This window comes from Cetorhinus maximus, chromosome 12, assembly GCF_964194155.1.
Source record: "Cetorhinus maximus chromosome 12, sCetMax3.hap1.1, whole genome shotgun sequence".
NCBI classification, from domain to species: domain Eukaryota; kingdom Metazoa; phylum Chordata; class Chondrichthyes; order Lamniformes; family Cetorhinidae; genus Cetorhinus; species Cetorhinus maximus.
The window spans coordinates 40,655,249-40,669,484 of NC_135890.1; the positions used below are offsets into that span (position 1 = coordinate 40,655,249).

At 41.4% G+C, this 14,236-nt stretch overlaps 1 protein-coding gene across 3 annotated transcripts in view; it reads left to right on the forward strand.

Moving 5' to 3' along the window:
* Positions 1-14,236, forward strand: part of bltp3b (bridge-like lipid transfer protein family member 3B) — a 146,796-nt gene that overhangs the window by 106,054 nt on the left and 26,506 nt on the right. For all 3 annotated transcript variants that reach the window (XM_078553434.1, XM_078553435.1, XM_078553436.1), the window contains 2 exons: positions 6,124-6,290; positions 7,471-7,621. In XM_078553434.1, the coding sequence (XP_078409560.1) occupies positions 6,124-6,290; positions 7,471-7,621 (318 nt within the window). The remainder of the gene's footprint in view (positions 1-6,123; positions 6,291-7,470; positions 7,622-14,236) is intronic.

Sequence of the window (14,236 nt, forward strand, 5' to 3'; positions counted from 1 at the left end):
AACGCATGGCAGGGCAGCTCAGTCCCATGTTATGTACCACCTGCAACATGTGGGAAGTCCTAGACGCTCCTTGCGCTCTGACCAACCACGTGTGCAGGAAGTACCACCAGCTGCAGCTACTTGAGCTCCAAGTTTTGGAGCTTGAGCGGCAGCTGGGGCCACTGAGGTGCATCCGCGAGGCTGAGTGTTTCGTAGATAGCATGTTTTTAGACATGGTCACCCCACAGCTTACAGAAGTGCAGACCGAGAGGGAATGGGTGACCATCAGTCAGAAGAAAGGTGTCAGGCAGGTAGTCAGGAAATCCCCAGGGTGTATCGCGCTTAAGAACCGTTTCTCTGTGTTGGAAAACGGTGAGAGTGACGGGTCCTCTGGGGAGTGCAGCCATGCTCATGGCACTGTGAGTGGCTCAGCTGCATGGGGGGAGGAAAAAGAGGAGAAGAGCAATAGTGAGGGGAGACTCGATAGTAAGGGGAACAGACAGGCGTTTCTGCGGCCACAGACGTGACTCAAGGATGGTATGTTGCCTCCCTGGTACCAGGGCCAAGGATGTCACTGAATAGCTGCAGGGCATTCTAAAAGGGGAGGGCAAACAGACAGAGATCATGGTACATATTGGTTACCAACGACATAGGTAGAAAGAGGGATGAGGTCCCGCAAGCAGAATTTAGGGAGCTAGGAAACACATTAAAAAACAAGATCTCAAAGGTAGTAATCTCTGGATTACTTCCAGTGCCATGCGCTAGTGAGAATAGAAATAGGAGGTTAGTCCAGATGAAAGCGTGGCTGGAGAGATAATGCAGGAGGGAGGGCTTTAGATCTCTGGGACATTGGGACAGTTTCTGGGGGCGGTGGGACCTATACAAGGCGGACAGGTTGCACCTGAACCGGAATGGGACCAACATCCTTGCAGGGAGGTTTGCTAGTGCTGATGGGGAGGGTTTAAACTAACTTGGCAGGGGGGTGGGATCCTGAGAGGAGGTTCAGCAGGGGGAGATGCACAGCCAAAATTAGAAGAGAGAGCAAGTGAGCCCGGAAGGCATAGAAATTATCGGCCAGTTAAGGCACAAGGGAGTTTGGCAAGGTTGGATGGTATTTATTTTAATGCAAGGAGTCTGACAAATAAGTCAGATGAGTTAAGGGCACAAATTAACACATGGAAGTATGTTGTCATTGCAGTCACAAAGACATGATTGAGAGAGGGGCAAGATTGACAGCTCAATATTCCAGGATATAGGGTCTTCAGGCAAGGCAGGGAAGGAGGTAAAAGAGGATGGGGTATTGCAATATTGATCAAGGAATCAATTACAGCAGTAAGGAGGGATGACATCTTAGAAGGCTCATCAAATGAAGCCATATGGGTAGAACTGAAAAACAAAAAAGGAGCAATCGCATTGCTATTATAGGCTCCCAATCATTCAGAGAAAAATAGAAGAGCAGATATGTAGGCAAATTTCAGAGAAGTGTAAAATTAATAGGGTAGTAAAAGTGGGGGATTTCAACTTCCCCAACATTAAGTGGGTTAGTCATAGTGTGATAGGTTTAGAGGGAGCAGAATTCTTAAAATGCATCCAGGAGAGCTTTTTAAGCCAGTACGTAGAAGGTCCTACAAGAGAGGGGGCGGTCCTGGACTTAATTTTAGGGATGGAAGCTGGGTAAGTGGTAGAGGTATATCAGTGGAGGAGCATTTTGCAGATAGTGATCATAACTCTGTTAGATTCAAGGTTGTTATGGAAAAGGACAAGGATGGGCCAGAAATCAGAGTTCTAAATTGGGAGAAGGCCGATTTTAATGAGATCAAATTTGATTTGGCCAGAGTGGACTGGGAGCAGCTACTTTTAGGTAAATCTGCGTCAGAGCAGTGGGCCTCATTCAAGGAGGAAATAGGGAGAGTACAGGGCCAACATATTCCAGTAAAGACAAAGGGTGGGACCAACGAATCCAGGGAACCCTGGATGTCAAGGGATATACAGGATTGGATAAAGAGAAGGGAGGCTTATGGTAGATACCGAGGGCTCAAAACAGTGGAAGCCCTAGAGGAGTATAGAATGTTAAGGGGGGAACCTAAAAGGAAATTAGGAAAGCAAAAAGGGGGCATGAAAATTATTGGCTGGTAAAATAAAGGAAAATCCAAAGTTAATTTACAAGTACATTAAGAGAAAGGGAAAGAGTAGAGCCCATTAAGGACCACAGTGGTGATTTGTGTGTGGAGCCGGAAGACGTAGGTCGGGTTCTAAATGAATACTTTGTGTCAGTGTTCACAAGTGAGAGGGACGATGTGGGTATGGAAATCAGGCAGAAGGACTGTGATATAATTAAAGAAATTAGCATAGAAAGGGAAGGAGGTTCTAGGTGGTCTGGCAGGCTTAAAAGTAGATAAATCTCCAGGCCCAGATGAAATGTATCCCAGGCTGTTGAGTGAGGCGAGGAAGGAGTTAGCAGGGGCGCTGGCAATAATTTTCAATACCTCTCTGGCCACGGGAGAGATGCCAGAAGACTGGAGGACAGCCAATGTGGTACCGTTATTCAAGAAGGGAGGACGGGATAAACCAGGGAACTACAGGCCAGTCAGTCTAACATCATTGTTGGGGAAACTATTGGAAGCAATTCTGAGGGACAGAATTAATCTACACTTGGAGAGACAGGAATTAACCAAGGACAGTCAGCATGGTTTTGCTAAGGGGAGGTCATGTCTGACCAATTTGATTTAATTTTTCGAAGAGTTGACCAGGTGTGTAGATGAGGGCAATGCATTTGACGTAGTCTACTTGGACTTCAGCAAGGCTTTTGATAAGGTCCTGCATGGGAGACTAATTATGAAGGTAAGAGCCCATGGGATCCAAGGCTATATTGCAAATTGGATCCAGAATTGGCTGAGTGGCAGGAAGCAGAGGGTGATAGTCGAGGGGTGTTTTTGTGACTGGATGCCTGTGTTCAGTGGGGTTCCAAGGGATTGATGTTGGGTCCCTTGCTGTTTGTGGTACATATAAACGATTTAGACTTGAATGTAGGAGGGTTGATCAGTGAGCTTACGGATGACACAAAAATTGGTGGGGTGGTAAATAGTGAGGAGGATAGCCTTAGATTACAGGAGGATATAGACGGGCTGGTCAGATGGGCTGATCAGTGGCAAATGGAACTTAATCCAGATATGTGTGAGGTGATACACTGTGGCAGGACAAACAAGGCACGGGAATACACAATGAATGGTGGGACCCTGGGAAGTACCGAGGATCAGAGGGACCTTGGTGTACATGTCCACCATTCCCTTAAGGTAGCAGGACAGGTAGATAAGGTGGTTAAGAAGGCATATGGGATACTTGCCTTTATTAGACCAGGCATAGAATATAAGAGCAGGGAGGTTATGCTGGAACTGTATAAAACGCTGCTTAGAGTATTGCCTGTGGTTCTGGAATCCGTGTTGTAGGAAGGATGTGATTGCACTAGAGAGAGTGCAGAGGAGATTTACCAGGATGTTGCCTGGGCTGGAGAGTTTTAGTTATGAGGAGAGATTGGATAGACTGGGGTTATTTTCCCTGGAGCAGAGGTGATTGAGGGGGGACATGATTGAGGTGGATAAAATTATGAAGGGCATAGATAGGGTAGATAGGAAGGAACTTCTCCCCTTGATGGAGGGATCAATAACCAGGGGGCATAGATTTAAGACAAAAACAGAAATACCTGGAAAAACTCAGCAGGTCTAGCAGCATCGGCGGAGGAGAGCACAGTTGACGTTTCGAGTCCACGTGACCCTTCAGCAGAACGGTGAGGTACAGGAGGTTTAGAGGGGATGTGAGGAAGAGTTTTTTCACCCAGAGGGTGGTGGGAATCTGGAACTCACTGCCTGAAAGGGTGATAGAGGCAGAAACCCTCATAACATTTAAGAAGTATTTGGATGTGCACTTGCGATGCTATGGCATACAAGGCTATGGGCCTCGTGCTGAAAAATGAGATTAGAACAGTTAGGTACTTGTTTGACCGGCGCAGACTCGATGGGCCAAAGGGCCTTTTCCTGTGCTGTAGACCTCTATGACTATGACTGATGACAGCTTCAGCAGATGAGCAGGGATGATATGGAGGTGAAAATAAGTGGTCTCAGTATTTCTAATATTTAATTGAAGGAAATTTCTGCTCATCTAGCATTGGATGTTGGGCAAGTAGTTTTATCGCTCAATGACAGTGGACAATTTCTGACAGGTGATAGCGAGACAGAATTGGGTGTGGTCAGCGTATATGTGAAAATTGACACTATTCTTGAATGATGTCACAGAGGGCAACATGTAAATGAGAAATAGGACGGGGGGATAAGGATATTTCTTGGGGGACACCAGCGTAACTGTAGGAATGGAGATAGAAGCCCTTGCAACTGGTTCTCTGCCAAGATTAGATAGATAAGAATGGAATGATCTGAGTGCAGTTCCACCCAACTGGATGAAGGTGGAGAGATGTTGGAGGATGGAGTGGTCATCCATGCTGATGGTCAAGAAGGTCGAGGAGGGATAGTTTAGTCAGTTGCAAAGGATGTAATTTGTGACTTTGCTAAGAGCTATTTTGTACTGTGGCTGGGATGGAAACCTTAACTTTGTTGCCCATATCATGTTCCTTCACCTATCACCATGTGCCCATAGACCTCTATTGGCTTCCAGTTCTCGTGATCTCAGATTTAAGAATTCTCATCCTTGAGTTCTAAATCTCTTTTATGGCCTTGTCCCACCCTATCCATGTAACTTCCGCCCATCTGTTTCTCTGACTTAACGCTGTTGTGCATCCTCCTGCCTTTTGGCCCACCATTGGCAAATGTGCATTCAGTCACTTAGGCTCTATACTCAGGAGATTCCTCTCTAAACCACTCCACCTCTGCCTTGTTTTTATCCTCCTTAAAGCCCACCTCTTAATTTTATGCTGATTTTTGTTTGTTTATGGAAATCTGTGCTTATTGAAAACAGTGTAATTTTCCTGCTACTGCTTTCCCAGGCAGGAGAACATCAGGAAATTCCCAACATGTGATTTTCCATCCACTGATTTTAAGAAACAGAGAACTTTTTCACTGGTCTTTTAAAATAAATTTACAAATTAGAACAGCTCAGGAAGAGGTAGGTATTGGTTGATGGACAGGGTTGGTAACTGAAAATACAGAAGGACTGCAGATGAGCTGGTAATGATGGGAAAATGGTTGTGGGGTGCAGATAGAGAGGCTAGTTTGGGTCCCATTCTCTTGGGCCTCCAAGTTCCTCTTTCCCAACAAGGCAATGGCACCCTACTCGCCTGCGTTGCTACCACATCTCAGCCTCAGTCCTCACAACCCCCATCCTACAAAACCAGTTTCCAAGTCAAGCTGAACCCTCTCTATATTGCAACAAACCCCTAGATTGAATTCCAGGGTTTACTGTTCCAGCACTGTCCTCATTGTGCCTGGATCACGTGACTTCCTTCCTCAGTGATTGCAAAATCTCTCTTCCCAATGATACTGAATCCCAGGACCTGTGTTACTTGAACTCCCTCAACCATTTCTCTCAGATCTGCTCAACCCAGAACTCCTATTCCACCACTGTCAGACCACAGGCCCTTTTCCCATAACCCCTGGGCCCTCCCACTGCTAATAAACCAGAGTTTCTGGTAACAATTGGCATAGCACTGTATTTATAAAACTTCAAGTTCACTTTGAGCAATGCCATGGGAGATCTGCAAAAATATATCTGTGCCAATGAGAAAAGGTCAACCGGATTTTGATGTTTAAATAAGCTGTAACTTTCTGCGGCTTCATTCTCATGTTTCTGTGTTGCTTGATTTTACCGCTCACTCCCAAGCAGCCCATCATACTTTCTTTAGCTGTCTTCATTAGATAACGGAAATTTTTTGAAGAATGAAGGTAAATTAACTTGTGCAATGTGCTTATTTGGACAATGAAAAATAGCAGCCATTATTTTAAAAAAGACAAGTCATGGATATGACATTTTGTGTAAGAATCATTGCCCTTAACATTAAAAAGTGGTGGTAAATGAATGTTTACATCTTGCCAAGTTAAAACTTTCTTTTTGCATAGCAAAACTTTCAGCTAGTATATGCCTGCTTCTTTAGAGGTGCTTGTTCAGTTTTATTGAAACAATGACTGTTCATCTTCTCAGGTTCTTACATTGATGATGCCTCAGTCATTAGTCTTAAAGAAGCTTCTATTGATCAGAGTCCAGCAGAAAGTGCTAATGGAGCATTTGGGGCTGAGGATTGTGGGAGAGTGTCACCAGATGTCTACAGCGCTGGATCTCAAAGTGTGGAAGAGTCCCCTGGAGATTTGGTAAACATGGGCAAGCTTCTGATTTTGCAGCATTTTTCTGGTAGAGAATTTTGTTAGCAGTTAAATGTTAAGATGTCTGGTACAGGTACAAGCAAGGCAAAATAAGTTTTCAGAAAAATTAAGGAAAGCCTTGTTCTATCATTATTGTGGGTATTGAAGTAAGCCATGTTCTATCATTCTTGTGGGTATTGAAGTAGAGTTTATTTTTCCCTGAAGCAGACCACAGCTGGAAGTATTTTTAGCTGGTCTGTCATGTCATCTTACATTTCTTTCTGAACCATGACCTCCATTTCACTGTGACTTTCTACTTTTCAACTTATCTCTCTATTCCTTTCCTTTCCAATGTTTGTCTTTTTCAGCTTGCCTTGTCAATCCATCTGTTCACAAACATAAGCCAAATTAATTGAGTATAACTTTGAAATAGCCTCTTCAGAAAATCTCTTTGCATGTACTTCTTCTGTAGTCATGTCTCGCTCTGCTCGGGCAAGTTTGACCTATATTTCCCCCAACACACATTGCCCAGCCAAGAATTTGTGCAGGCAGCTGATTCTTGGTCATCTACATATGCAGTACTTCAACTGACCACTGCTGCATTTATAAGCACATACTGGATGATTCTGCCTTTGTTTTATTTTTTAATGCTATTTTCAATTCTAAAGATCTGGAGTTCAAGCCACCCAGGCTAATTAAAATATCCTGAAGGCACCAAACAGAGTTGTTGCCAGTATAACATTAGCAAGTTCAAATTCCAATTTGAATGTATTCAGTTGTTTATTTCCAATTCAAACTTGATCATTTTAGCTGAAAATTTCTGAGATTAACTTCAATTGATGATTTCTGATTAAATGCTTTTTGTCATATTTTGCAATAAAGTAAATCCAACTAGAATCACATAAAATTACAGTGACGGAGATAAGAAAATCGAGGTGGTTTAACCCAATGCACTTTTTAAACAGGAACGGTTTAGACAATGATCCTCCCATAGAAAGCATCAATTTCCTTCTGTAAGACTCCCTAACCTGAAATAGTACGATGAACACCCATCTAGCCACATGTGCAATCACTGCAGTAGCCTCATGCAATCTTTGTCAAAAAACTTAACGTGTGTTTGGATGCCAGTGAGAGGAGTTCTGTGCATTATTCTAAGCTTTATAACCCAGAAGACTTTTTTTTTTGACAGGTATCAGTGATGATTTTCAGTGTGTTTGGTATTAATTGTGCGATTGATGTGAAGGGTGAGGACACAGCAGTATGTCTCCAAGTAAATCAAGTCATACCAAAGCAGCTTGGAAATGTCAGTGTTCGGCAGTACCTTAGCAACAATAGCATGGGTATGTACCCACATTTCTTTCTGATTTCAAATCTTAAGCTTAATTTGTGTTCCTTTTTCAGGAAACATTATTGAATTGAAATGTCTAATATTTTAAAATGCTCAAAGTGGCTGAAATAACCTACACAAAGTGTACAATTGACAGGGAATTTGTAAGAAGTGCTTGAACATTTTTATTTTTCAGCTTTCTCATGCCCTGAATATTCAGAATTACAGGGAAATGTTTTTTTTATTTGGGTACTGGAACAATGAGAGCATGCATTGCAATCAGATTTCTATCCCATTCCTGCCTTATGTTCAAGTCTGCCAGAATTAGTTTGCTAACATTTGCCAATTCTCAGCCTGCATCATTAGCTGGAGCTTCATACAATATTCAAAGCTTATTCCTTTATTAGCATACTCCTTGGAAACTCCATGCCAAAGACAGAGAGGTCAGAGTGGAATGGACAGTTAGCCTACATTGGCAATCCATAAACATCTCACATTCATTGTGTTGGATATCTGGCATTGTCCCACTCCTCTGGCTGTTAAAGGAGGGAGAGAAAAATAGGAACAGGAACACTCACTGACAAGTTTTTAACCAGAAGTTGGAAGAAGGGTAGCTGAAGTTATTTTGGTTGGGTCAAGCAAGATAACCCACTGATTTATTTTGTCTTATTATACATAGTTTGGTAGACCCCAGTGTTGTGGACCACACAGCAAGTCATATACCAATAGGGAATCCCTGCACAAAGCACCACCATAGTCCTTCTCTGCTCCCAGTGGCTTTGATGCAGCTAACCTCCATTATCATCACCTGTCTGAGAAAATGGCAGTGAAGGTTAAGATTTAAAGTTATTAAATTTGATAAGGCCAGAAGGGTGTAAAACATCTCATAGAAAGCTGAGGTGCTGCTCCTTGTGCTTGTGTTAGAACAGTGCAGCAGGATGTGGTCAGAGTGGGAGTTGGGCGAAAATTAAAAGTGACACGTGATGGAATTTTGAGGTCATGCTGGATGTGTTCAACAAAGCAATCACCCAACCTGAATTTGGTCTGCCCTATGTAGAGCAGATAAACGGTATACAAAATTGGAAGAAATGGCACAGACATAGTCAGGGGCCCTGTCAACCACAGTAAAGTGGAATCCTTGGCTGAGGAGAAAGCTGGAAGCTTTGATGTGGAATGTTGTCAGAACAGCCAATATCCCATTGTTATGGCACAGCAGATGGTAAATGCCGAGCTGCTCAAATGCCAGAGGGAAACTTGAAACAGCTGCCACAACTGTTTTGCAATTTGTATTTTATTTCGCGATACATGCCTTGAATTCAGTAGTAATAAATTCACCGAGACTTAGAGGTTTTTTTTTACAAAACCAAATTAAACATTTATTAATAAAAGAAAAGATTTTAAGCACGTACATAGGTCTACAAATTACCACCATAATAACTCCTAACTCCCAAAATTAATCTGGCTCCCAGTTACACCTCCTTTAAGGCAACAATAAAACAAAATAGATTTCAACAGACCCAGGTAAAGCACACAATACCAGGACAGTGATATTCACGGTGAATTTTCTAAGCTTTGGTTCCTGTAGGGAGCAACTTGATGCCCGGAGGCTGGAGGCTTTTCACATTGGTTAGATCTTAGAATTCCTTCCCCCTTACACATAACCTCATCTCCTTTACACATGCTTCTCCCTTTTTAATGTAAGTTCCATTGTTCCAAATTTCTTTGCAACTACTTTTCTCATAATATAAATCTTACATAGTACTCATATTATCAGTAACCTTTGTGAAAAATAAACACATTCTTTGACTTAACTTCTTATGGCCTGGTGTAACAACCTACCATCTCTTTGAAATCCAAACTACTCAAATTTATCTAAAAATGCAAATGTTCCTCACACCTCATTTTCTAAAACTTCAGCCATATTTATGTATTTAGCATTTCAAAGCTAGCTTCCCTTTTTGATAACTCAAAAACTCCAGACCAGCTGTCTGCAATTCACATGCGCACACACACACATTCACACAGAGAAACTAATCCAAACCCCACTATTAACCCACCTTTACAATAAATCACAATAATATTATGAAAATTATTATATTATCATGACACCGTCCAGTACAGCTCTTCTACCTTCCTTTGGTATGTGATTGACTAGTGGTACTTTGGAATGCAGTCAAGAGGGAGTGGCCCCGGGAGTGCTTAACATTGACTGCTGACCCCATGAAGTCTCATGACATCAGGTCAAACGTGGACAAGCAAACCTCCTGTTGATTACCACCAGCTTCCCTCACTCGGCTGTTGAATCAGCGCGCCTCCATGTTGGACATCACTTGAGGAAGCATAAAGTACAGCAAGGGCACAGCATGTATTCTAGGTCGGAGAATTTCAACATCCATCACCAAGAGTGGCTTGGTGGCACTACTACTCACTGAACTTGCCAAGTCCCAAAGGATGTAGCTTCCAGACTGGGCTTTCAACAGGTGGTGAGAGGATCAATGCGAGGTGAAGACCTATTTGACTTCCTCCTTACCGGTCTACCTCTTGCAGATGCATCTGTCCATGACAGTATAAGTGGCAGTGACTATCTTGTGGTACTTGTGGAAATGAAATCCCACCTTTGCACTGAGAACACTCTTCATTATTGTGTAGTACTACTACCATGCTAAGCGGGATAAATTCAGAACAGATTAAGCAGCTCAAAACTGGGCATCTATTAGGTGCTGCGGGCCATCAGCAGCAGAAAAATTGTATTCCATCACAATCTATGACCTCATGAACTCTCCCATTGCCTACAAGCTAGGTGATCAACCCTGGGTCAATGAGGAGTCAAGAAGAGCATGCCAGGAGCAGCACCTGACGTACCTGAAAATGAGGTGCCAACCTGGCGAAGCTACAACACAGGGTTAGAAGAAGCATGTTCTAGACAGAACCAAGTCCACAACTAACAAAACAAATTACAGCTCTGCAGTTCTGCCACATCCAACCATAAATTGTTGCAGACATGTAAACAAAAAACAGGATAGAGAGGTTTCATGAATATGCCTATCCTCAACAATGATGGAAAAGACTACTATAAACCTACCTACTCCCATAGTTATCTTGATTACATTTCCTCTTATCCCAATTCCTGTAAGGAATCTATTGCATTCGCCCAGATTTTTCATCTCTCCATTTTAATTTAATAATGCATGAGATGTAGGTGTCGTTGGCAAGGCCAGAATTTATTGCCCATTTCTAATTGCCCTTGAAATGGTGGCAGTGTGGTGCCATCTTGAACCACTGCAATTTGTATGGCAAAGGTACTCCCACAGTGCAGCTGGGTAGGAAGTTGCAGGATTTTGACCCAATGGCTATGTGGAAACGGTGATATATTTCCATATCAGGATGGATTATCTACCCAGCACTTCAGCTGAAGATGATTGCGAAATGGACCATGTGATTGCAAGGGTGAAAATTGGAAGTAACGCTAATGACGTTTTCCAGTTTGGAGTGAGAGCAAGAAGCAGCAAGGATATGGTCATCAATGTATCAGGAAAAGAGATGAGTGAGAGGATCCAAGTAGGATTGAAACAAAGAATGATCCATGTATCTCAGACAAAGGCGGACAAAACTAGGACCCGTACAGCTTCCAGAGCAACACCTTTTATTTGGAGGAAGTGAATGGAGTCAAAAGGGAAGTTGTTCAATGTGAGAACAAGTTCAACCAGTTCGAGGAGTGAGGTGGTGGTGCTATAGATTCGTCTACAATTTGTTAAAATAGAGTTTTCCTATGTAATTCTGGCATTTAACTTATTCAATAGAACAAAAAGTGCTGGAAATACTTAGGTCTGGTAACGTCTGTGGAGAGAGAAACAGAGTTGATACTTTGAGTCAAATATGACTCCTTTTCAGAACTGAAGAATGTTAACTTTAACTTTGTTTCTATCTCCAGAGATGCTGCCAGATCTGCTGAGTATTTCCAGCACTTTGTTTTTATTTCAGATTTCCAGCATCTGTAGTATTTTGCTTTTATTTTACTTTAACTTCATTTCTGTTTTCCAGTATATTGGCTTAAAAATTGTATATCTGCTCAGGTATATAAAATCTGAAGAACTGATATTCTGAGGATTTTCCTAGCTAAGATTATTTGAGAAATTCTTTCCAAGGGCATTGGAAATGGGGGAAGATGCTAATTTGACTGCTGGGACATAGTCCTGACGAGAAAAGATAGAGTAGTTCTGCTAGTCTGAAAGATATTACATGAAGGAAAAGAAAGACTTGAATTTATATAGTGGTTTTCATAGCTACCTTGCGTCTTAAAGTGCTTTACAGTTAATGAAGTACTTTTGAAGTGTAGACACTGTTGTGATATAGGAAAACATGAAACATACTTGTAACTCTCAACTATAATTTCTTGTAGGTATAAATCCACAGTACAAAATCTGGCTCTGAATTGAAAGTTTCACTCAAATTGTAGAAATGATAGGCGTACAAAATGTTTAAATTGTAGAAATGATAGGCGTACAAAATGCTTCACCACAGTTGAGAGTAAGGCACATTGGGATGATTGGGGAACTTAATTTCTCATGTACTACATTTGATCTGGAAATTGAAGACTTTGATATTTGGTGCCAAAAATGGAAAGTATTTGTGGAATTACATAGAATTTACAGAACAGAAACAGGCCATTCAACCCAACAAACCTATGCTGCTATTTATGCTCCACATGAGCCTTCTCCCACCTTACCTCATCTCGCCCAGTCAACCTATTCTTGTATTCCTTTCTCCCTCATGTATTTGTCTAGCTACCCCTTAAATGTATTTGTTTTAACTACCCCATGTAGTTCCATGCAAGTTCCATATTCTAGGCATTCTGAGTATTGTAAAATGAAGATAGTTTCACAAATTTCAATCCATTTTATTACTGAAAACTAGTATGCATTGGGGCTCTAGCTAGAATTCAAGTATGAAATCACAGAACATGTTTTTGTAGTGTTCTCAAGTAAACTGAATATGCTCTACCCAGTATTTTTCAAGGCCCTTCCATATATGGGCTCAAGAAGTGCCAGTGATTAGAGGTTGTGCTAATAGTACCATCAGTCTGTTACTGTACATTTTGGTAATTCCTATTTTTGGGTAAGGAGACAGATAGATAGAGACCTGTGACTCCTCAGAGGTGAGGGCAAATTAGGCAAAGATTTGAGATTCAGGTCTTGACGTACACAGCCGCTTTTTAAAATATTAATTCATGGGATGTGGGCCAGCATTTATTGCCCATCCCTTAAGAGTCAACCACATCACTGTGGGTCTGGAGTTACACATAGGCCAGACCAAGTTAGGACAGCAGATTTCCTTCCTTAAAGGACATTAGTGAACCAGATAGGTTTTTACAAAAATCAACATGGTTATCATTCAACTTTTAATTCCAGATTTTTATTCAAATCAAATTCCACCATATACCATGGCGGGATTTGAACCTGGGTCCCCAGAGCATTACCCTGGGTTTCTGGATTACTAGTCCAGCGACAATACCACTAAGCCATCACTTCCTTCAGGACTGGACTAAGGCAGACTCAAAATCAGGTCCAAGATGGCCCATAAATCTCGAGCATTAGTCGCCACCTACAGAGCAACACTTATTTTCTTATGTGACTGGACTTGCCTATCTGAAATTAAAATCGGGCACAGGAACCAGGACTATAGTGAAGAGAAAAAGTTGCAATTTAAATGTCATAGTACTGGAAGAGTGGAGCCTCTGTATCTTTTATAATTTGACCCCTATGCATACGAGGGGATTATAGTTAGGCCCTGCAGGTTTAACCAGTTTTTGACTATCATAAGATTCATCTTAGCACTTCATATTTCTCTCTTCTTTAAAAGTCAGATTTAATTTATAATTCTTTTATTTTTACTTTGAGAATGAAGTTTTAGACATATTCTTTCCTGTTGCCCTAATTTCAAAAACAAGTTATCTTAAGCATAGTCAGAGCAGAGGACTGCATTAACAATTTAAGTCAGTGAACATGAAATATTAAAATATCTATCATTTGACCCAATGTCTCTTTTTAATCCACCATTTTGTGACAGATGAAGTCTGAACTAAAAAGTAAAAAAAATGAACTTAAAATAATATGTCCTGCTATTTTTCACAATTGTACCAGTACAGTTAAAGTAACAGAACAAATTTTTTTGAGCAATGTTCAACCTACCCAATGAATAAGCACTACCACTAACAGATTAAAAAGATTTGTATCTATGCTCTCAATTCTTTCAGTTGTGCATGAAAATCAGAAACGCAAAATAATTGTAGTTTTGTTTTTCATTGTTACAGTGATGCTTGCAATTTTTTTTTCTGTAATTCTATTCAATTTTGTACATTTCACTTCTCCTTTAAATGTTCCCTATTTTTAAACTGTGCTTTCGTTTGTCTCTGTGGCATTAATGATTTTCTAAATCATAAAAGTGGATTCTGTGGATTAACTCTCCCAGCCAAATAAATAATAGATGGCCCGGGATACTCTAGAATACAGCAAGTCCTCATTTAAAGTTGTGGTTGTCTTCCTGAAAATCCAGACTTGAAATGAAACACTGGTTCCCATGGAAATCAATGTTAAAATTGTCGTTAGCTTCGGTCAGTCCTCCCTTATCA